General features: G+C 36.2%; 1 protein-coding gene across 14 annotated transcripts in view; it reads left to right on the top strand.

Moving 5' to 3' along the window:
* dlg1 (MAGUK family member discs large 1) overlaps positions 1 to 25,652 on the top strand; it is a 360,229-nt gene that overhangs the window by 201,898 nt on the left and 132,679 nt on the right. For 13 of the 14 annotated variants that reach the window (XM_076534964.1, XM_076535000.1, XM_076534978.1 and 10 more), the window contains one exon: positions 6,111 to 6,146. The exons of the other annotated variant lie outside the window; for it this stretch is intronic. In XM_076534964.1, the coding sequence (XP_076391079.1) occupies positions 6,111 to 6,146 (36 nt within the window). The remainder of the gene's footprint in view (positions 1 to 6,110; positions 6,147 to 25,652) is intronic. 14 annotated transcript variants of the gene reach the window in all.

Genomic DNA, 25,652 nt, shown 5'->3' with positions numbered 1-25,652 from the left:
TCCTCGACAAAGTTTTCCGAGGGAAACTCTTTTCCGGGCTTGTCCAGACTCTTTGTATTCCATGCTTTTCGACAACGATGACGAAGGGTTGTCTCTTGATTGAATCTCGAGGAGTACCTTAATGGCGATGTCCATAACAACCTTTCGAACCGATCGATAGTCATAATTTGATCTAATCTCTAATTACAGGTTGTATTCACTCCATAAATTTTTGATGTATCTTCTCGATTATTCTTGAAGCACGATAGCTGCACCCAGTGTGTCGTGTGAACTCGTCGTGTATAAGATAGGTTGAAAAATGAACAATATAGGAAGGTGCTGATTGAATTTATTCAGCAATAGGTTCTTAGTGGGTTTAAAGTGACTTGGTTGAATGTTGAATCGTTTCTGATATTTTTACATTTTGGTATGTGAGGAGTAAACAATTTTTTGGTTATGGAGCGGTGGTTCTGTCAATCGAACGTAAGCTGTAGAGGGAGGAAATAGAAGATAGAGGGAGGAAGGCTGAACGGTTTGGCTCTTCATGTAGTTTGGAAAAAATTCTAATTTTTAGAGGCAAGTTTACATCGCGACTATTAACTACGGTTATGGTCTGAAAAATATGGTGCCCTAAAACAGTTTAGGTTTTTTCCGTCATCATCTGGTTCATAAACGGTTTGAGTCCTAACTACGACGCTACAATCTATGGATTTCACAATTTGTAATTAAACATTAATTTTGTCACTGACTGATTAATTTCAATTTTATTTTAATATTGTTCTAATGAATCTGTTGGATAGTTTGAACGAATCTGTTGGGTAGTTTGAACGAATTTGTTGAATTGAAACAAATTTGTGCCAACTTGTTCGAACAAGTTTTAGAGAAAGAACATTTAGAAATAGGGGAAAAAATTGGAGTAGTTGAGTTGAAGCGATCGAAGTGGTATCGATGCTCGATGTTATTTTATTTTATTGTACAATATTTTTGCACACGCGTGAACATCGAATTTCCGGGCTGGAATGTCGCGCTTTTCCCACGGGAAAATCCGAAAATTGAATTTCACCGAGATACGAGGAATCTCGTGTGAAGATATTCGAGCAATCAATGAAATCGTCATATAAATCGCGTGAAGCACGACAAAATGGTAAACCATGGTTGAATTGTTTATAAGACACGTTTATTCTGACTCTTATACAAATTTCGGAGTTAAAGGCTTTTTGATCTTTCAGATGGGACAGTGCGATAATGTTCATTACTGGAAAACATGAGATAAAATGTTAGAGATAAAATTTTATTGTTAGATAAGATGTTTAGTGTACCTATAGTGTTATAATAACATGAATAATGTGTAGTATTAATTATGATTGAAATTTGTGTAATATTGTTGATGTACAGATTTATTGAAATTTATGTGGAGAATGTTAATGATGTTTGTAATCATATCAATATGATCGTATAATGATATCGATTGTATGATTATATGATCATATCAATATGACATTAATAGATGCTATTAATTATGTTAATTATTAATAATAATTTAGTAATATTATTAAGATCATGAATGGCATAAATGCTGTGTAGAAATTATTTATTTTATTATAACATGTTTGCTTCATTACAAATTTACATCTACTTGTTGATAGTAAAATATACTGACTTGAAAGCAATACATTTTCAGACTTTAATATTTAGTAGATCAATAATATTGTTTTTGTTAATAATTTACATTAATATTAAAATTAATATTGTTCATACATTAATTACCTGAGCTTGAATATATATTATTTTTACACAGAACAACAAAATAAATTTTTTACAACAAAAATAAATTCTTCATAAAACAAGTACTCTCATAAATATTCTTGAAGAAGCAATGAAAAGAGACCAGAAAATACCCACAAGAAGTACATCATACTAACATAGCATAGTTAACATAAAACTGACATTTACATGATTAATATTACCCTGATTAACACAGTCGATATAATCAATATTAATATAAATTTGTTATATCAACCTGCAGAGCACTTTAATCGAAAAATATTTCGCAGTCAGGAAACGAAGTCTTAAGATAAGAAAATTTGAAGCGCGAATTCCGATGCCGTCTGGAGGTTTCATGAATACCGAAAACGTCGGGATTCCATCGCGAAGCAACTGCATTATCGTCTTCCCTCGTTCTTTCAAGGTGGCGTACTTGTTGAATGAACCTCCGTCTCCCTTCCGATTCTTTTCAAGATCAGCCACTTCGTCCCACGAAGAAGTCGCCTTGCTCTATTTTCCGAAATTATTCCCCTGTGAAATGGAAGAAGCCTCCTCCCAGGCTTCTTGTCGTCTTCGTCTTCGTCTTCGTCGTTTGAAAGGGATCGGGGGTGGTTGGCTGTAGCGAACGATAGGCTACCTTTCTCCCGTCACGTTGCACCCACCGCAAGACGTTTTTCATTGTTCTCGGCGTACAAAGTAAGAAATACGGAGGAAATTACCTGCTAGCTATCTTTGTTCTATTGTTATATCGTGGTGCTTCTATTTATCGTTATGATCGAGTTCCCGGACGCGAAATTGCGAAAAGTCGGAGGGAAACGTGGATGATACGCGATCGATTGGACGTTGGATGATTCATGTACACTCGAGTGTAAATCTGCTTTCTCTACGAGAAGTATTGTACAAAATTACCACTCGTCGGTTTTTGGGGATTCTAGGACTTTTTGGAGATTTTAGGGATTTTAGACAGTTTTGGGATTAGGAATTTGGGGGCCACGAGTTTCGGGGATCTAGGAATTTGAAATTCTAGTATTTATTAATTTACCTACGGTAGATTTAGGTATCTACAAATTTGTGGACCTAGAAGTTAGTTTAGGAATTTATGAATCTGGAAATTTTGTGGTCCAGGTATTTTGTAATTTAGGAGTTTATGAATCTCGGGTTTTGAGGAGTAGCAGATCTATGAATTTGGTGATCTAGAAATGAGATCACAGATTTCGGATTGCAGATCTAAGAATTTGGGAGTCCTGAAAATTCAGAATTTTGGAAAGCTAAAAATTCGGGGATTTAAATCCCCACACCTTGTCAAGTTTATTTTTTTACAAAGAAAGTCTACATTCGAGTGCAAACCTTTAACAAACGGTTAAAGCTACAAAAGCGCATACAGTACCCATTGAAGGTAAAAATTCATCTCCATTATTTCGCGACTTAATGTCGTAAATTAAGGTGAATAAAGGTTCATTCGCGAACGTTTTAATAATAGAGCATTTAAATCGAACGGTGTGCATACAAACACAATACATTTGTCACCGGAACGATAGGCCCCAGAGGAGCCGTAGTCGCTCCAAGTGCACGTAACAAACACGAATCGATTCGAATTTCAATAAACTTCGATTATAGTTGGGAATAAACAAGAGCAAAATGGGTCGTGGTGGTACAGTCGCTTGGAAAAAAGCAAGAAACAGTGAACACGAGAATAAGCGATTTATTCCGATTATTTTGTTGATTATGATGCAGTTGCGGTTTCCTTTCTTTTATTTCTCACGGCGATAACGGGTCTCATAAGCTCGCGTTATCCGTCCTTGTCGCGGTGATAAAAATCATTCTCCCATTCGTACAGCCATACATTTCCGATTTAACGTTGAAAAAAATGCATTGTTCTCGTTAGACTGTTTTAAATAACGAATGTAATTGCTTTGTCAGAGTTGCTGTTCTGAAAGGAACAAATATAACGTAAAATCCTTCAATCTGGATGTTGATTGCATTTATTACTTTTTTGTGGGTAAAAATATTTTATTCGCGTTTTAGAAAATATAACACGTGGGTAATGCAATGCATAGGCAATATAACGCAAGGACAATATTACACGTCGGCAATATAACATGTAGGCAACATAACCTGAGGGAAATATTACGCGTCAGTAATATAACATGTAGGTAATATAACGCGTATGCAATATAACGCGAGGAAAATATTATACATCAACAATATAACGCGAGGACAGTATTACGCTTCGATAATATAACACATAGGTAATACAACACATAGGCAATATAACGTGTATGCAATATAACGCGAGGACAACAATACGTGTCGATAATATAACGCATAGACAATATAACATATAGGTAACATAAAACATAAGCAATATAACGCGTAGGCAATATAATATGTGGGAAATATTACACGCAGACGATACAACGTGTTGCAGTATAACACATAGGCAATATAACGCGTCATAGAAACAACACGTGCTCGATACAACGTATCGCGCATATAACGCATAAAAAATACAGTACGAGGGCAATACAACGCATGCAAAATATAATCCGTGTAATATATAACCCTTCTAAAGTATAACACGTCGTAAATAAAACGCTTGGCGATATAAGCATAGAAGATATAACCCGTGTAAAATACACGCGGTGCTATACGAAATATGTATATCGCATAAAAAACATGAGGTATTATAAAAATAATCGAGTCATAATGTACACACGAGGAGCGATATATCGTTCTCCGACAACAAATCAAGTCGCTGTTATCGCAAGTTAATTAAATTTTGAAAGGAAACAAGCGTGGTAGAGCAGCGTATCGCGAGCGCAGACGAATCGATAATCCCACGGAGCTACGTCGTTCCTTTTGCTCTATGAATCGTTGCCGCCGCACCGAAATGAACGGAGCAGCGTTAACGCGAAGAAAAATCTTCGCGGTGAAAGTGTAACGAGCCCCATTGAACGGTATTAAAATGAAAGCTTACGGAGCGTCGATTCACTAAACGGTTTTCGAGAGTTTAGTTGCCGCGGCGCAGACACCGTGAAAGAGAGTTCTTCGACGTTCGTTCGATCCCGAAACTTTTTGAGTTAACATGCTAAATTTTCCACGGGAAAATTTTCCGACTCGTCCGATTTACATATAAACTCGACGTTCGGTCGTGTAAATTTACGATCAGGAAAATAATTCGAAGGATTGGCATTCCGCTCGTTGGCAACCCTGAAACTTAATCGTTTTTTATTCGTTTCCCGCGGTAGATCCGTCGGGACCATCGGCGGATTTCTCGGACGGCGAACTTACAAAATCGTTCCGAAGTCACGCGATCCTCCGGAGGCTACAAAATGTTCCTCCGTCTCTTTCCATCGAAATTATTGGAATTCTCTTTATTTGTACTTGTCTCGAGTTGCACTTTACCCCCCAGGCTCCTGTAGCCAACACCATTAAATTAAAGTCTAGATTGATTTGATCGAAAGCAGGGAGTCTGACACGCTGTCGAGAACCTTTTCGACCAGGAATATTAATATGCAGAATTAATATCCTTCTCAGACACGGTAGCTACCTTGTTATCGATTTTTAACAGTCTCGATGTAATAATCGAGTCAATTATTTCTTTCGTTCGAACTCGTTATTTACTTCATTGCCAATGTAGTCTGCCGATTCTACATTGCTATTCATTCAAATACTCCTATTGTATCAATGACTTCTTTTTCAGAATTCGTATTTAATCTTATTCGTATACATATGTATGTTGTATCGTATATGTATACGTATGATCGTGTATACACATGTATACACATGTATACAACATGCACACTATTTTTATCTATTACAAAATTTATTGAACTTCATATGTGTCTTTATCAAGGGTGACATGAATATTTCTGTTGTCACAGTTAATTTCTATTTTTATTTATTATAAAGTTTATTGAACTTCATATGTATCTTCATCGATAGTATTCTTCTAACAAACATAAATTTGAAAATTGCTGATACTAATACTTATGAAACGAACTTTATAATCAGCGCTTGAATTTTTAGTACCTCATCCTCGTTAAATCAGAGTTGTTTATAATAAACGATCATTAGCCATGCGATAAATTAGTGACTCAATTTTCAGCTTTGGTAGTTAGCGACAAGCTTCAAAAATTGTTCCATAGTTAACGATCGAAAAAATGGTTCGGCTTGCGTTAGGTTCTCTCCTCTTTTGCATGAATTCCCCGACGCGTGTTATCGCATGATGGCATGGTTTTTCCCGAGGAACATGCGCCCTCCATCGAATGAGCAGAGTCTTTGCTGAAGCATGAAGCTCCCTAGAAAACAAACAAGAATTCCGCTGGGATTCCCTTCTCTAATTTTCTGGGCACTCATTGTTGCAGGCACATACGCCCCTTCTTGCGGCTGACACGAGACACGTAAGTAAAGAAAACAGATGTGAACACGAGAGAGCGTGTATGTACCCTCGCACAAATTACTGTAATTTTGCGTGCAAAAAGCCCTGGTTACTTTCAGTTCTTATCTTTTGTTTTATTCAACGTATGCGCTCGTGTACTACTCTTACGGGATGAACGTATGTGGGAAAATAAGGTGAAAATGTGGAATAGCTGTTTTTGGTTGTTTCTTTGGTGATTTGTAAGGTGGACATTTTTCCCAAATTTTTGATCTTGTAAATCTCCTGAATTTACAAGTTGAACCCTCATATTTTTTATTTTTTGCGTTCTTTAAATTTTCATAATTTTATGATTCGATGTCCCCTTAGTTCACCAAATTTCTAACATCCCTTTCCAGCTCCTCAAATTTCCTATTCACCAAATTTCTAACATCCCAAATTTCCAATTCACCAAATTTCTCACGTTCCCAAATTCTTACATGTCCAAACTCTCACATCCCAAAATTCTCACATAACCAATTTCTCATATCCCCCAATTCTCACCTCCCCAATTTCTCAAATCCCCAAATTCTCGCTTCCCCAATTTCTAACATTCTAAATACAAAACCTGAGAAATAGAAGAACCAATCCTTTCACTCCATATCCGACCCCATATTTCCAGAATCCACCCTAAACAATAACATAACCCGAATTACAGATATTCACAAGTATACGAACAAAATTGCGAGGTTATTTATCCTCGGTGTTCGTGATCCGTCTACGTTCCACCATCACTTTCGTGTTTTCCGAACGTCGAGGGTTAACCTACCCCTTTCACCAGACCCGACAGCCCTTCAAGCAGCACGGTATTCAAGCGAAAAGATTCATGGCGGGTTTCATTCGATTTGCAGGATCGTTTGAAATTCAACGAAGAAGGCACGTACTTTACCCGTCGACCATAGCACGAAATAAGGGAACGGGAGATTAAAGGGGTTGCGGGGTAACGCGAGTGAATATCGAACTTGCCAAATCGAGTAAACTCTTGTCCCCGGTTCTTGTAACTTTCTCGGATACTGTTCGATTATCTTCCTCGTTTCTGGCTCTTGCTTCTTTTCCCAACTCGTTCATCTTCTTTTTCAACCCCTTTGCAGCACCGGAAATGGGATCAATTTCGCGCTTAAATGTCTCCATCCAGTTTCCTTGTTCTTCCTAATCAACTGTTAGATTTATTCCGGACTGTTCTCGTATATTTTCGGAAACTTTGCTAATAAGTCGGGTTTCATTTGACGTCGCATAATTTTGACCCCCGATATTCTGAATTCTGCACGCGCCCCTCCCGAGAGAAACGACCCTGTTTCGTGTTATTGCGATTTGTCCAAATTCTAATTTCGTTAGTTTCTGTGTCTCTTTGTGAGACTATAATCGTTGTGAGACTACGATTATGATCATCTTTTGATGTGGCAGAAATAAGCTAGCTGTGGCTCCCCAGAAAATTGTGGGTTAAGGGGTTAAGTACATACGCCGATTACAGAAATTATATATATAATTTTAGTCATATTTGTCACAAAGTGACTATAATGCTTCCTACTACCATTTTTGCTTTTAAGCAAAACTCTAACTTCGTTAGGCTTTCGAGTAACATGATTGTATAAGAGTAAGAGGTGATCGGTGGATCGTGTTCACAGCGGTTACCACGTGGTGTGTTGCTCTTCGTGTCGCTTCCTGCGCTTCCAGCCCCTAGAATTGCATTATGGTCGACCGGCATTATAACGGGACACGTCATATAAATCATGTGGAGTGACATGAGCGTGTCGGTGTCACAGTCGGTTCACGTCCCTCGGCGTTCACGCAAATTACCGAAATTAGTTGTTAACAGCGGATCGACTTTCCACCCTCGAAGGCCACCTATTGACCCTTTCGATATGCTTAAATTAAAGGAAACGAATGTCACTTTTGATTGTACTTTAAACACTGGTTAGGTGATTTCCTTTCGAAATCCTGGGGTGTTTATTATGGTGTAGATTTGATAATAGGTGCTTCACTGCGACTTTTATAGCTGTACGAGATATTTATTGCTTTGGTGGTTATAAACAGTGGAGATGGTTACTTCGGTGTAGTTTATCTTTCGAGATTATTGGTATTTCATTGCAGTTTATAATCACAGATGTTTAGTAGTTTATTACTCTTTTGGTAATCGCAGGGGACGTTTATTATTTCACCTCAGGTTTGATTGTTAGAAGAGATATTTATCGTTTTGTTGTAGTTTTGATAATCTCAGGGGATGTTGATCACATCAGTGTAGTTTTGATTATTATATGAGATGTTCATTGCTCCAGTGTGGTTTTGATAATCACACGAGGTGTTTATTATTTTCTTGCAGTTTTGATAATCATATGAGATGCTTAATGTTTCATTGCAGTTTTGATAATCACACGAGATGTTTGTTATTCAATTGCAGTTATAATAGTCACACGAAATGTTTGTTATTGTATTCCAGTTTTAATAATCATACGAGATATTTGTTATTCTCTTGCAGTTTTAATAGTCACACGAGATGTTTGTTATTCCATTGCAGTGGTGATAGTTATAGAAGGTGTTTATTATTCCATTGCAGTTTTGATAATTACAAACAATGTTGTTCCATTGCATAATGACACTGATTTTAATTAAATAACGCAGCGATATTAACGTTGAAGTTGTGTCGTTTTACCGACAATCATTGAATCGTTCTAACTTGTTTTATTGATTGAAGTATGCAGTTACGGTTACAGGAATCGTGGAATGATTATTACTAGTTACCGACATCGGTATTACGGGTAATTATGTTTTCCCGTCTGCTGGAATGTTGCACGCCCCATGTAACATCCTCTATGGAAACGTAATACTGCTAGGATTGATAAGTTGACTATTGCGAGGGTCATCGGTGACCCGCATCGTAATATTAAATTCTTTAAAATGAATAATTGAAAATTAAACAATTATGTAATTACAAATTTTTAATTGTAGTAATTGAAAATTCTGAAATTATTAAATTTGACAATTTTTAAACGTAGAAACTTTCAAGTTAACAAATTTAAAAATTTTCAGAATTATTTCTCATAAATGTAAAAATGAAATTCTATACCCCATACTATATCTAGTACTTAAATGATAGTTTCCAATAATTACTTCTAAACAAAATAGTTTATCAGACCATGCATAAACCAAGTCCTTCAAACGTTCTAATTTTCCAAAATCAATTCGCTCTCCACATCGACGACAGATCCGGCAATGAATTCTAAGCATTGGGTATAAAAAGAAAATGAGCGAAGCATCGGTCGATGAAATAAGATCGTAAAATCCGAAACGTAAATCGTAAACGGTACGTGTCTAGGTTGAATGAAATTCGTCATCGGATGAAGGTAGAAGAAGCTCTGTTGGATCTTTTCGTCGATACCTATCGGATAGGTAACACCTAGTGAAAATAGGTTCATTCTATCAGCGTAAAGCGTAAAGGTCGATGTAGTAAACTTTTAACAAGGATCACTGGTCAAAGGTGTTCGAGATGGCTGCCAGTTTATTTCTCAAATTTTTCTCGGTTCTGATCACATTTTTCTATTTCTATTTCTCCAAACGTTAGAATGTACTTCTGGATATTTCAGCTAGGTGGAAATTTTAAAAATGTTTGTTAGATTTTTATTATTAGTTTATTGTACGCATTAAAAAGACTAAACACTATTAGGTCTAAGGGTCTGGGCACTAAGGTTGAGGCACTATAAAATGAAGTTAACAAATAAATATACATACGACGAAACATAAATTAGTACACACATTTATTCTTTATTTTGAGGCAAATCAAAGCTGATTTCATTGAATGTATTTTTACAAAATGTACATCTTCTAATAAGAAACTTGTGGAGCAGTCATTTGACCAGTTTGGTAGTTTGAGTGTTAACAAAGCCTTATTTTGGAAGGTGCAAGTTTGAGATACCTAACGCAAACAAGATGGCGGTGAACAAGTGCAACTCAACGTTAAGTAGACGCTTAGATTTTATTTTTGGAGAGTCGCTTCACTTGTCATGATGCATTCAAAGAGTCAAAACGTCCTCCAAGTCTTAAATAAACTTCATAATCTAAAAAATAAAAGAGTACTGTTATTTTTTACCGAAATCCAATAGCTTCTTAAGGTCTTAATCCTCCTCCGGATTTCGGGACACGTAAAATCGACGAAGTCGTTAAACCGAGCTGCGCAACGACGGATCAAACAGACGAAGAAACTTTTACGCAGTGATTCGCTCCAACGATTATTTGCTACTAGAGACACGGCTAGTAAAATGGTATTCCCGAAGGGACACTAAATTCGATGAGAAAACGTGAGATGTAAATTCGATTGCTGATTTAGTTTACGAGTTTCTGCAGTTTATGGCGACTCGACTGTTCAGAGAATATCAGCAATATATACTAATTAGTCGATCTTGCAGTTTTGGGACTTCATAATTTTTTAGCTTTGGGACATTGTAATTTTTGGAATTTACTTTAACTCTTTAGAATTTCGGAGTTACTGGAACTTTAATAGCTTTGGAATGTTGGAGTCTTGAGTGATGACACTTCTTGAACACTGTAACCTCACAATTTTGGGACTTCATAATTTTTTAACTTAAGAATATGGCAAGTTTTGTGAATTTACTTTGACACTTCACATTCGAAAATATTAGAACTTCAGAATGATTGAATCCTGTAACTCCGACTACCTTTCACCCATCATACCGATGGTACCAGGCGAACCGATATCGTTAAGCCCCTAAACATCGCAATATGATTCCCAAGTGGCGGAAAATTTCCCGGATAGACAACAAATGGTTATCGCCGAATCCCTTCGGAAAAACAACGAAATTGTCGATGAGATAAGACGGTATTAACCGAATACGGGGAACTGTAAATTTATTCCAGGGTTGTAGCCCACGTCAGCGTGGCATCGCTAAAGATTCCCCGTTCTAAAAGGATTCCGAGTCCGCATTATGCGGCTCACGTACGTCTGCTTTTCTTTCGGATTTCTTCCTTCCAATCGTCTTCTATATCCAACTTTCTCACCGCGGAAGGGCTCGTCAAACGCTTCTCGCATTCACCTATCTCGTTTGCTGGATTACATTTGTCGAAACAACCGATTGGGGGTCATCAAAATAATTTGTCCATAATATTTATCCTATGATATTCTTCCCAAAATACAAGGTGCCTGAGAAGTGGTGTACTAGATGGTGGTAGGTGAAACTGAACAACTTTTTCATTTGTCAAGATATTAGTTGAGTTCATTTTCGAGTTATTAACAAAACTGACCAATGAGAACTGATTGAAAATCATAAAAGATTAATAGAAGGCTAGAGATGATACTGCTGATGTGAAAGTCTGCACCCTTGAAACCCTTGAAAAATTTGCACAAATGCCGAAGAGTGGCTGATGGGTCTGTTAGCAACCTGTACTCGTTAACCACACTATTAGTGATTATTGGTTATTTCATTTTATCAAAAATGATAAGCAATATTGGGTAGGGCCTTCAAACTTGATGTTGCAAGTACTTCATTTGCAATTTCAAGGTTTATTAGGTTATGAGAGTGTGTAACGTATATAATTACAGATTTTAATAAGATGAATCAGTAGGTGTATAACTTCAGGTAGTTTCTTACATTTTTTTTAAAAATGACGATTAAAATAACTTGATCGATGCTGATGGAGAAAGCAGTATGAAAACCTAAGAGAGACTGTAATGGTGAATTAATGTGAATTAAAGCATAAGCTTGCATATCATTAACTCAATGTTAACGTTATTCCATAAAATTCACAGACTGTATTTTACACTGTATTCTACCAAAGAGTTAAATTCATGATAATCCACAATCCTGTAAATATCTTCATAAAATGCAGTCTCCAGTCGACAAATTCGAAATAAAAAGTAATTTCTAATGATATTAATAGAGCGAATGCAGTCCCTCCACTCAAATGTACGAACTTTATTAAACATTTCATTAAAGTTAATTGGTTATCGGTAAATTTAAAAGCCGTCGAGAGAGAGGAACCCCTTCGAGCCAACAATAATGAAACCGTTGAAAATGAAATTACATGGTGCAAGAAATATGCGAGGTTAAATTAATTACACGTTATACACACATACACACATACATTGTAAAGTGTATATGAAATTCTTGCCACGCTGTGCCATCCTAAACATCTTAATCTCGGTGTTAAATTGCATGGAGAGGTCCTTACACGAAAGTGCTTCAAACATTCTCGTCGATTCACTCTACTGTTATTAAAATCGAGTTTCCATCAATTTGTTGTATCATGAGACATGCTATGTGCAATGTATATTCACATACACGGTACATATGTACATTCTTATTTGGCAATTTTTAAATTATCGTATACTGAAATTATTTTTGAATTTTATAGTATTCAGGTTTTTATATTCTCAAACTTCTTAATATTTAAATATTTCGACTGAGAAAACAAATTTCGTGGAAAACAAATAGTTCATCCCCTTAACATATTATGTTTTCTCTATAGTCAGTCAGAGCCCTAATCACTATCATAATAATGAAATTAATAAACAAATTTGAAATTTCATACTTCGAATTTACCTCGAATTGCATAAACTGTAAGTTGTACTAAACTCAAAACTGAATCATAAGACAAATATAATTTATTTTTGTTATAATTCGACCTGCGACTCCATGTCACAAGGCAAGGGGTTAATTACCCTAAGTTCGAAGCTATGGCACGAATTTTCAGCTGAGCGATTCGAAAACAAGGGAGGAGCATAATCGTGTAACGTTTCCCAGCTAAACTGCTATCAATTACGGTGGCGTAGGAAAATATGCAAATCGAATAATAACCGTGTCGTAAATCGCAGACATTAAAATACACGCTCCGAGATTACTTTCGTAAATTAACACGCAACACGTAACATCGTGAACGTGCACAATGACTCGGTCCCCCTTTTTTCCCCTTTTTTCTCTCCTCTTTTTCCCTCCGCACAAAATGCGAGCTTCGGTATAATTTCACCCCTTTTAAAGCGTCAAAGCCAGACGGCGATTCGTTTATTTTCATTTTTGTCCCTCGCTTTTCGCGCTGTTTGTTGCACCGTGCATCCGGGCTACCGGCAACATAAAGAAGCAACGAAACACTCTTAATGAATATTTATATCATTATCGCGGTTTGCCAGTTCCACAACAAAGAAAAGCTCTCCGGTGTTTCCGCCCGCAGCCCGGTTGACCTCGATTTTTCCTTTTTATCCGGCTACCAAAGCTTGGAAAAACAGAACGAATCCCTCAAAGGATTTATACGGCAAAGAATTCACGAATTTAGAAGCACGATTTTCATTGGCGGCACTCTGAACGCTCGAAAGGTTTCACGAGCGTTCCTCGAGATCCCGGTTCTGCTTCCGGTTTTACACGCGTTCCGGGTACTCCTCGACAAACGTTTCGCCGTCCACTGTGCTCGACGCTCAGATTTTCTGTGGCTCGAAATTCTTATAACATTGTTGGGGTTTTCAATGTTGACAGCTTGCGATTTTTAAGATAGAGGGTTTTGGTATTGTGGAATCTTTTAGGTTAGGGATTTTGATGGATTGGAAGATTTTAGATTTTGGAAGTTTGGAAATTTTTAGCTGAGGGGGTTTGTGAGTTTGGAACTTTTGGGGTTTAGGGATTTTGGGTATTTGGAAATTTTGAGATTTTGGAATTTTTAAGATTTGGGGTCTTGGAAGTTTGGAACTTTTTAGGTTTGGGATTTTGGGTGTTTGGAAATTTTAAGATTTGGGGTTTTGGAAATTTGGAATTTTCAAGGTTAGGGATTTTGGGTGTTTGAAAATTTGGTAATTTTGAGATTTGGGGATCTTGAAATTTTTAAGATTTGGGGTCTTGGAAGTTTGGAATTTTGGGTGTTTGGAAATTTTGAGATTTGGGGTTTTGGAAATTTGGAATTTTCAAGGTTAGGGATTTTGGGTGTTTGGAAATTTGGTAATTTTGAGATTTGGGAATCTTGAAATTTTTAAGATTTGGGGTCTTGGAAGTTTGGAATTTTGGGTGTTTGGAAATTTTGAGATTTGGGGTTTTGGAAATTTGGAATTTTCAAGGTTAGGGATTTTGGGTGTTTGGAAATTTGGTAATTTTGAGATTTGGGGATCTTGAAATTTTTAAGATTCAGGGTCTTGGAAGTTTGGAACTTTTTAGGTTTGGGATTTTGGGTGTTTGGAAATTTGAACATCTTGGGATTTTGTAAGTTTGGAATTTTCAAGGTTATGGATCTTGGTTGTTTAGTAATTTTGAGATCTTGGGATTTCGACGATTTTAATTTTTGCAATTTTGAAATTTTTTAATCTTTGAGCTTTGAGATCTTGTAATTTAAAAATTTCTAAACTTCGCAATTGTTTGAAATTTTTAAGATTAATAATCTTTAATTTTTGAAATTTAGAAACTTCGAAATGTACAAACATTAGAATCTTCAAAAATTTGTTAATTGTTTGAAATCTGAGTACTCTAAAATTGTTAACCTTCAGCATCCTTTAATATTCTATTTTTAATACAATAAAACTTATTCAACTCTAGAATTAGCTTCTTAATTTTTGACTTTTTAATTTTGAGACTTATGAATTCTTCAGCTTTCAGATTTTAAAGAATTGTTAAACTATGGAAGCTCTCAGAAGTTCAGAAAAGCAAAAGTTATTAATTTGAATAGTCTTTTATCCTCCTTTCCACTTCTCTTTGGTAACATAAATTGTTAGGAATTATTATGCTGTTACGCGAGAATGGATTGCTGTAACGTTTCGCAAGTTGCAAGCGATAAAAGTTTCGACAGAAAGTTTGCAGCTAATCGGATAGCATTGTAGTCTGTGTAACGGGCGATTAGAGCTTCGCGAACATTGCTTTGCTCGTGTAACGTCGCGATAGAAACAGCTGCAATGAAATCCCTACGGGACAATCACTCCTAACGCTTCCGCTACCCTTCTTCTTCTTCTTCTTTAAACGCTATTAAAAAGGCTAATGGACCGTATTTATTTAAATCTGTCCTTTCATTTTTTCGTTGCTTAATTATGTTTATGAGACTCCTATTTTAATTATTTTTATCAGACCCCTCTTTTAATTATGCGTATGAAGTCATGTTTTAATTATGTGCATCAAGTTATGTTTTAATCATATATATCAAACCCATATTTCAATTACGTATATCTGACATGTGCTTTGATTAGGTATATCAAATTCATGTTTCAATTATATTTGATTCATGCGTGAGTTACATTTTTCTGATATACATATGTCTTAATTACGTATGTCTGACATACATGTTTAATTTTACAAAGTAGCGTTGACTGTAAATAAAATTTATTACAGTGTTTCAATGAATGATTCATTCTATAAATTAATCATTTGTTATTTTCATAAGTCTATCACATAAGTTATGATATTAAGTATGAAGTATTATAATGCTGTAATATTATAATTTATAATAATTTGTCAGTTTTAATTTTTCATAAAATGTAGCATACCCATATACTTTAAATCCTTGGAAGAATAAAAAAAATATAAAATTAAATCATATATTCACAACAAGATAAATAATGAATTTGACTAATACAAACATGAAATAATTCATATAATTTCATGTTAACTCCTCAGAAAAAAATGTATTTCAACTGAACGCGAACCTTGAACAAAAAATGTATAGTCTCATACCTTTGCAACTATGCTAAAATCTTATTTAAATATCATTTTAATAATTGTTCATTATTAATTTCAAACGAAAAATCACAAAATCTAATATCTCATAAACTAACTTCATTCACAGAATTATGGATTTCATTCAAGCGCTAAGATCATTCCTCAATGTCAGTCCGCGTCGGCGAAAAAGCTTTTAATCCTTTACCGGTAAATTTCCCTCGCTTTCGTTTGCATTCACTCGCGTTTCTTAATTGATCTATGAATAAATTAGCCGCGGATCAGGGGGGAGTGCAGACGTCGCGAAACGACGGCGGCTTAATCTTTATTTATGCGCCAGAGTCTGGCCGGAAAATTTCGTTCAATTTAAATTAATCGCCGCTTTCAAACGCTCCGACGACAGATTTCCTTTTCTTTGTTTCCGGCATTCGGACCCTCGTTCGCGGTTTCTCTATTGTGCCTAACGTCTCGAAAGCTGTTATTCAAATCGAATTGACCCGCGACGAATCGACTAATTGTAAGCTGTTGCTGCCTGCACGAGTGCCGGTGAAATCGATTTATGAAGCTTTATTTAGAATTTACGGTGGTGATTTGTGGACTGTTCAGACTGTTGAATGTGAAACCCTTTATGTGGACCGAAATAGCGTGTATAAAGATAGATTTGAGGATTAGGTATTAGATAGAGATTTGTAGTTTACAGGAGTATTTAGTTTGGTGATATTTGTCGGAGACACACAGGTGAGCAGGAGTTTTTGGGTGCGTTAGGTGACCGAAGAGCTTATGGCAAACTGTGTAAATGGCGAGAGTGGGAATCTGACGTTGAAATGTGACATAAGGACTTAAGGAGTATTCTGTAATTTGGGTATTCAAGGATTTGGAGATGTGGAAATTTTGGAGTTTGGGAGCTTGGAAATTTGGGATGTGAGAAGTTAGGGATGTGAGAACTTGGGGATATGAGAAGTTGAGAATGTGAGAATTTGAGGTGTAAGAATTTAGGAAAGTGAGAATTTGGAGACTTGAGAAATTTGGTGAACTGGAAATTCAGATGGTGGGAAATTTGGGATATTAGAAATTTGATAAATAGCAAATTTGAAAAGCTAGAAATTTCAAATCTCAGAAGCTTGGAAACTACTGCAGGAAATTTAGAATATTAAAAATTTGCAAAATTGAAAAATTATAAATTTGAATATTTATAAATCTGAAATCTTAACAACTTGAAAATCCACCCTTTTAGAGATCAATGAACTTAAAAACCTAGAAAAGTGAATATTTAAAAAGTTAAAAATTCATCGGTATGAAAATGTAGAGAAGCGTTTATAATGTTCATAAAACGACAGAGATCATGTTCCTGTCAACGACCCAATTTTTGTAATCGACTTCTGTCCAGGGGACTGCGGTTTTCCACGCTGGAAAATTGGATCGCGCGACAGATAACACGATCAAGAATTAATTGATCGTTAAAACCCCTCGGCTGCTGGGACCCGTGTTACATGTAGTAACGATCGGTTGATGAACACGGTCATTGGCGAGCTGCCAAATCGTCTCTACAATTTCAATTCGTATTTATAATTTAATTTCATTCGTTCCTGAAAATTTCACTGGATTCTCTAAATTTCATTTGCGGGCTGTTCCTTCATATCCATCATGTATTTTCGTGTATTTCATGTATGTTTCATTCGGAAATAATCAGAGTTCACCAAAAAATTACGTACAGCGCAGAATATGATGATTTATAAAAATTCACACATAACATCTTCATAGAGATACATATTTACATTTGTGGAATATGAAAATCAATCTTGATATTGACTTCCACTCGTTCATTTCGATTTTAGAAAATTTTCGAATAATTTAAATAACGTGCATCGGAGAGTACAATGATTTATAAAAATTCACATATGACATCTTTATTAAGAAATATGTTTGTATTCGTGAAATATGAAAATCAATGTCGTTCGGAAACTTTTCGTAGATGAAAATTTCATCCGGACTTTGAGTCATTTATTTTAATTTTAAAAACTTAGCAGGAAATGTAATTAAGGTGGAATACGATAAAGTATGTTGTGTACTGATGTCAACACGTCAGTAGGTGTGTGAAGAGGCTGTGGTGTTTAGAAGAGGTATATTCCCAAATCACTACGTTCCCAAATCGCTATATTTGTAAATTCCCACATCCCCGAATTCCCACATCCCCAAATTCTCACATCCCCAAATTCCCACATCCCCTAATTCCCGCATCCCCAAATTCCTACAACCCCCAATTCCCACATCTCCAAATTTCCTCATTTCCAAATTCCCACACCCCCTAATTCCCACATCCTCCAATTCCCACATCCCCCAATTCCTACATCTCCAAATTCCCATATCCCCAAATTCCTCCATTTCCAAATTTCTACATCCCCCAATTCTTACATCCCCAAATCCCTGAATTTCCAAATTTCCACATCCCCCAATTCCTACATCTCCAAATTCCCATATCCCCAATTTCCTCCATTTCCAAATTTCTACATCCTCCAATTCCTACATCCCCAAATCCTTGCATTTCCAAATTTCTACATCCCTCAATTCCTACATTCCCAAATTTTCACATACCCAAATTGCTATATCCCCAAATTCCTACATTCCTAATTTGCTACGTCCCCAAATCACTACATCTCCTCACACATCAACATCCATACTACCAAATGCACAGCCCACAATATTTCGCTTCAAAAGTAAAGTTTCATTTACGAAAGTTAACGCGATATTTCCCATTTAAATGCAGGCCCGCAATAGGTCTCTAAAAATACGTTAATTAAGCGATAACGAGAACCGTGAAAGAGCGCAGTACAATCTGTGCGATGTTCGTAAGTGGATTTCAAGCACGTACTCTTTAATAAATGCAAAATTGAACTCGCGAGGAGGTGAAAAAAGGAGCGACCGTTGGTTAACGCGTTATGACGGCGGGAGGCGCAAGAGGAATATTTAAATTCTCTTTTCCAACATCGACGAAAAACCGTGTCCCAAAGTACACGTTGATTGCGTTAATTCACTTGTGCCGGGAATTAATGACGCCCAGCTTTCCGTAACATTTACCGTAATTGTTCATACGCTTCTAATGGAAAAATTCTTCCGATGTTTCAGCTTTCGTCCGGAATTTTTTAATTACTTGACGCTCGGATATAAAGCGTACTTTCTACAAAGGAATTTATCGAAACATTTATAAACGTTACATTGTTGGGGATGGTTTTTTTCTCTTGCTGTCAAATCTATCCACGGTTGTTTTAAAATTAAAAAATTTGGGAAGGTAGGGTGAAATGTGAACTGATACATGTATTAAGCTATTTGGGATTCATATGTGGGAATTTGAATATATACATTTTTTTATATGGTAAATATTGAGAAAAGGGGACGGAATTCCCAAGTTCCAAAATTTCCATATCTTACATTCTCCAATCTCTACACCCCCAAATTCCTACATCCCCGAATTTTTAAATCTCCCCAATTTCTACATCTCCAAATTGCTGCTTTCACTAAATCCTTACATCCCCAAATTTCTACGTCCCCAAATTCCTACATCCCCAAATTCCTGCATCCCCAAATTTCTACGTCCCTAAATTCCTACGTCCCGTTTCTACGTCCCCAAATTACTACGTCCCCAAATTCCTACATCCCCAAATTTCTACGTCCCCAAAATTCTACATCCCCAAATTTCTACGTCCCCAAATTCCTACATTCCCAAATTCCTGCGTCCCCAAATTCCTACGTCCTCAAATTTCTACGTCCCCAAATTCCTACATCCCCAAATTCCTGCTATCCCCAAATCTTCACGTCCCCAAATTTCTACGTCCTCAAATTCCTGCATCCCCAAATTCCTGCTATCCCCAAATTTTCACCTCTCCAAATTCCAACGTCCCCAAATTTCTACATCCCCAAATTTCTACATCCCCAAATTTCTACGTCCCTAAATTTCTACGTCTCCAAATTTCTACGTCCCCAAATTCCTACATCCCCGAATTTCTACGTCCACAAATTCCAACATCCCCAAATTCCAAAATCTCCAAATCCTACATTCCCCAATTCCTACTGCCCTCAAATCTTTATATCCCCAAATTTCTACAGTCTCCCAAGTGCGACAACAAACCCCAAAAAATCACAGTTCAATGAAAGTTCGACGAATAATAAATTAGACGAATTAACGCGAAGCTCCAGTTATTAGGATATCAAGGTGAACTTCCGGGCGTATGATATTAATTTCACTTGTCAGAATAAATTCAAGCGACGCGAAATTTGCTTTTAAACTTAATACTTCCTCGTCGTTGGGTCGGCCAAGGCGAGCATATATATTACATGGTAAAGTAAGGTAAGCGCGTAAGGTAAGCGCGTAAGGTGCGTGCAAAAGGCGAGAAACCGAGTCGCGTTAGGCGGAATTAACGCGAGAGGTAACTCGAGCTACTCGCGACACGCGCAAACCTTTTGTCTTAGGAAATTAAAACGAAAGGACTCGTTGCCTCTCGTGTTCTCGACATTTCACCACTGCGAAACCCCTTGTGCACCGTCTGTCCGCGTTTAACAGTCGGAAATATTTTCATATTCTTCCCGCGAACGAGGTTCAAAAATACCTAATTTAATTTAAATTTTATTTCAAATATTTCTGGTATGATTCCTTTCAATTCGAAGGTTTTGGGTCAAATGTCTAAATAGGTACTTTAGGTGCTTTTTATAATTTAAATCTGTTGTATATTGTGTCTGTCAAGTACTGTAGCAAAACAGTAACATGTGTGATAATGTGTGTCATCATTTTAAAGTACGTATGTGTTTACGTCGTAGTGGAAGATACATTGTAGATATTTGGTATAGTGTTATGATAGACCATTCCATGCACGATGATCGTAGATGATTATCCGAGGAACGTGATTCACGAGCCGAAAGCACTTGAACCACTTGATCCCGAGTCGGTCGTCGGGTGTCAAGTACAGGGGCGATACTCGATTGCTTCATGGAGCTGCGTGCCACAAATCTGTAGCTAGCAGATGTTTAATATTGATGCAACGAGCCGTTTTGCACGTGATACTAACTACGCGCGTTCCATTTACACATCGTATATGCGATACGTTTTCGTAGCGTTCATTCAGTATCACATGGTCAATCAAGCTCTTCGTTATATTCCACTACGTTCGTACTGTTATGTTTAAACTAGCTGTATTTATTTAAAATTTTCATACACTACATGCTCTTACATGCTGAGGTATAAAATTTTAAACTGAACATGTGATATAACATATGATAACATATGAACATATGATAATATGTGAACATATGATTATATATGAACATATGATAATATATGAACCTGTAATAACATATGAGCATATAATAACATATGAACATATGATGACATACGAACATATTATAATATATGAACATATAATAACATATGAACATATAATAACATATGAACATATAATAACATATGATCCTGTGATAACATATGAGCATATAATAACATATGAACATATGATAACATATGATAACATATGAATATATAAACATATGATAACATATGAACATATTATAACATATGAACCTGCGATAACATATGAACATATTATAACATATGAACCTGCGATAACATATGAGCATATAATAACATATAAACATATGATACAAAATGTGGGACTCTCTATTCAAACATGGAACAAATATCCATCACTTTCAAATCCTAAATGCCTAACCTTCTAAATCCCATTTTTAAATTCCATTTGCAAATACCAAAATTGCCGAGTGTCCAAATACCAGCTATTCTCGCCATCGGCAATTTCGAATGCGGCGGGAAATGAATTTTCCCATTTGGGTAGAGCGATTTCAGTCCATTAATAGTGTGCCGCGGCGAAAGGTCGGTCGAGTAACTGGCTCGGGGCATCGTGCCAGGCAAAATCGTCGAAAACGATCTTCTCGGGGCGAGCCCAACAAGTTTTCGAGTTTCTTGGACGATGCACAGCCAAGGTGAAGAGAAGCCGAGAGGTCCAAGTGCAGTTCGCGAAACTGCGCCCCCCTTCACACTAGGCCAAACGAGCCACACGAGCACATTAGCAAAATTGGAGCATCTCCAACTACGAGGCGTCGGATCGCCACTGGACTTTATGCTCTCTTCTGTTTTCTTCTTCCGCTTTGGCCTTGCGTAGCATTCTGTCGCTTCGTTGGCACCGACTACCTACGCTAATTGCTCTTTTATACAGAAGAAAAACGATGTTCGACGTGGACGTTCGCTCTTTCGTTGAGGCGAAAACACGCCAGGAATGGTGGAATTTAAGTTTTGGGGTTGCAAACTTTGAGGGTGAAATAAGACCATTTGGGGAAAGATTCTTGTTATGGAATTTTGTTTTAATGAAAAAGTTCTTTTCTTGGAATGCAAGTCTCGCTGTTATGAGACTTGCATGGGACTGTTGGATTCATGAAGGTGTGATCATTTTTGGGACATATGTGATCATTTGGGAATACTGTTTCGATGTGATCTTGTTTGATATGTAAATTGTAGTTTTGTAATCTAGTTTTATGAAAGTAGTTAAAATAGAGGTAACTTATAAACTCAAACTAAGAAGCAACTCTAAGTAGGACTAAGTAGAACACTATGTGCTCATGTGGAGTATGTGATCATATGTGGTCCTGAAGATACATGGCCATTTATCAATTTAAAAATATGGAGATTTTTCATATGACCATAAGAATAAATTCTGAATATACCTGAACACTTCGAAATTTCTGAAGGACAAATCGTATAATTATCGATAAGTTGTGACGTTCAGAGTGCAATCAGTCTGATGCGTCTGCATCAAAAAAACTTGCAAAAAGCCGGCAAATACGCGGCTTGGCAAACAGTGAACGTTCGTTCGTTTGACAAAAAACGAAACACGAGTGAAGCCACATTAATATCCTAATGGCTGTTTCGGCAGATCTATCCTGGAATCAACGAGAAATTTGCCTCTCTCGAGCTCTCCAAACATTTTTAACAAATTCCAAACGTATGTAAGATCCTTCGAAACGGCAACCGGTTCTTTTTATCTCAAAAATTACTACAAGTGACTGCTGTCTTTTTCTTATTTTATTATATCAGATTTCTTAAGGTTTGGAATCTTTGCTGATTTTAATGAAGGTAAAATTTTATTATGATGATGAGCTAAGTCTTTGAGCATCAGGGGATAATTTTACCGTATAGTATATGTGAAATATTTTTACAAGTTAGACAGCGTGGAAACAAAAATAATTTTGAAAACTAGAATCTAAGAAAACACAAGTTATACATATTTTATTTAACATAATGTAAGATAATAAAAATATTTAACTTCTCATTTTGTTGTAAAATAATAAAAATATTCAAATCTTCATTTTCTTGTGAAATAATAAAAATATTTAAATCCTTATTTTCTTGAAAAATAATAAAAATATTCAAATCCTCATTTTGTGGTAAAATAATAAAAATATTAAAATCCTCACTTAATCAGCTAACAAATGAGTTAACTTGTAAAACACCAACCTGAATTCTAAACTGTCAGAAAGTAAACGAATAAACGAACGAGGTAATTAGGTATTCGCGTAAAAATAAGGACGTTAATTAGATTTCCAAAGTATTAAGCGATTTCCACGGAAGCGTTGAAAAGCATAAACAGGTCGATGGTGTTGAAACGCGTCATCTCGCCCTTAATAACGTGGCTGCCGGTTTGCAACCCCTTTTTAGGAGAATCTGCTATTTATGACGGCGAGGGCGAGGACCAAGGTATTCCTGTCGGATACACCCGGTAATTTCATTCGTCGTTAAACCGGTGGCTGCGCTGAATCGCTCCGCGGAAATTCACACGAAAGCTGCCTATAAACTTTTCGGGCCGAGAACGGCGCGACTTCTGACACGGACCCGCCATACACGTTCTTCCGTGAAAATTTTATTGTTCGCCAAAATGGCTGCGCTGACGAGGAACCTGCCGGGTTAATGAAATTTTAACACGTCGACTGTAAACAATGTAAAAATACATGGGACGTTGGGGAATTTTTGAGAAATCTACTCTGAGAGAACTTTTTACATGTCGGTCATTTTTGTTCTTTCTTTTTCTTTAATTTGGACGTTGTGAATTTTATCATTTTTTGTTGTTAGTTTGTTGTGACTCTACCTCATATTATTGTTGATTTAACAGTTCAAGTTTGTTGCTTCTGTATTATTGTTGATTATCGTTGATTTAATGATTCAAGATAAATCTCAAACAAATTTTTAAAAGAAGTAGAAAAACATATATATCTTATGAAAATAACTTATCAAAAAATCCCTATAATTCTCTGACCAACTAAAACATTCAATCATCGACTTATAATAATATCAGATAAAAAAAGAAACAAAAAGGAAAAGATTTTAAAAAATATTTAAAAATGAGTAAAAGTAAGTTTAATGGAAGAGAAGTAAATTGAGTGCACAATGATTAAATTGTGCAATGAACAAGAAGGGAATGAAACGATTGTCAGAAAAGAGAGAATAACTTGCATTAATTCGCGCAATGGCCCGGTAATTATTTTCAAGGTTGCGACGGCCAGAAATCACGAGCATTAGCCACGAAACGTGGCTATCTTTACCCGGGTTTCAACGAGCCGCGTTCCGACAAAGGCCAACGAATATAGTCGTCGGTTCCGAGTCGCGATGTTAATTCGAAACACGAACGCCACCAATTCGACCCGTTGGGCTTCCCCGAGCCAACATTCCGGGACCACCGTATGTGCTCTTCAACATTACTGCGTCCACATCATGCATGTGGAGATTCACCCTTTGGATTTTCAATCAAAGTTTTCGGATATTAAAATTTTTGGATTTGAGGAATTCGAGGGATTTGGAGAATATGGGGAATTTGGGGATACGGAGATTTGGGGGATTTGAGGAATCTGATTAATTTGGAGAATTTGGGTTACTTGGGAATTATGAGAATTTGGGAAGTTTCAAATTTGGGGAATTTTAGGATTTGGAAATTTAAGGAATTGAAAATATAGGAATTTAGGAAATTTAGAATATGGTAATTTTACTTATTGGGGAGTCAAAAATTTGGAAATGTGAGATTTTGGAAATTTGAGAATTTGAGAAATTTGAGAATTTTGGCTTCTGAGATTCTGGAAATTTTAGAATTGACAAATTGGAGAAATTGGAAATTTTAAAATTCTGAAATTTGCGAATTTGGGAATTTGGATTCAGAAATTTGAAAATTTGGGATTTCCAGAATAAATGAAAAAATATAGGATATTTAGAAAATTTCAAATGGTGACAGTGAAAATTCTCCACAATTTATTAAAACTCTCTTTACCATTTTATTATCAAATCTTATTAATCAAACTCTATCTTCTTCCACATATTTTTACCCAAACTACCCTAAGTCGCACACAAATGTCTATAATCCTTGTTAATACAAAGTTTCATTTCATACGTAAATGACAAAGAATAATTGAATGCGCCTGAATACGAAATTTGATGAACCCTATCTAGGGTAGATACTCTAAACTCTAAAGTTTCCGAGTTAACTCAGATTTACAGGCGAAAAGTTAACGTAACATTCTTTATTCTTCAATATAGTTTCTCTGTACTTGTTACAGCTCTTTATTAATATTCCCATCTCCTTGCAATGAATAATTAAACCAGAAACTTTTAAACCTTCTCAGACTTCAGACGTTTATGTTCAAACTTCATGTCCAACCTACGGTGAAGATAATTTCGTGAAGTTTAATTTAATTAATGAATGTGATAGACACACTCCCGTTTAGACTATCTTAGACAGTATCACGTCTTATGATGTCATTTCTCATATATTCTCTTCTTTTATCTTTGTGAATTTCAAACTTTATTTCTGTAGTTTTTAATTTTC

The sequence above is a fragment of the Megachile rotundata genome, chromosome 1 (assembly GCF_050947335.1).
Source record: "Megachile rotundata isolate GNS110a chromosome 1, iyMegRotu1, whole genome shotgun sequence".
Lineage (NCBI taxonomy): Eukaryota > Metazoa > Arthropoda > Insecta > Hymenoptera > Megachilidae > Megachile > Megachile rotundata.
Note: the sequence above shows the minus strand (reverse complement) of the source record. Positions and strands in the feature narration are given on the sequence as shown.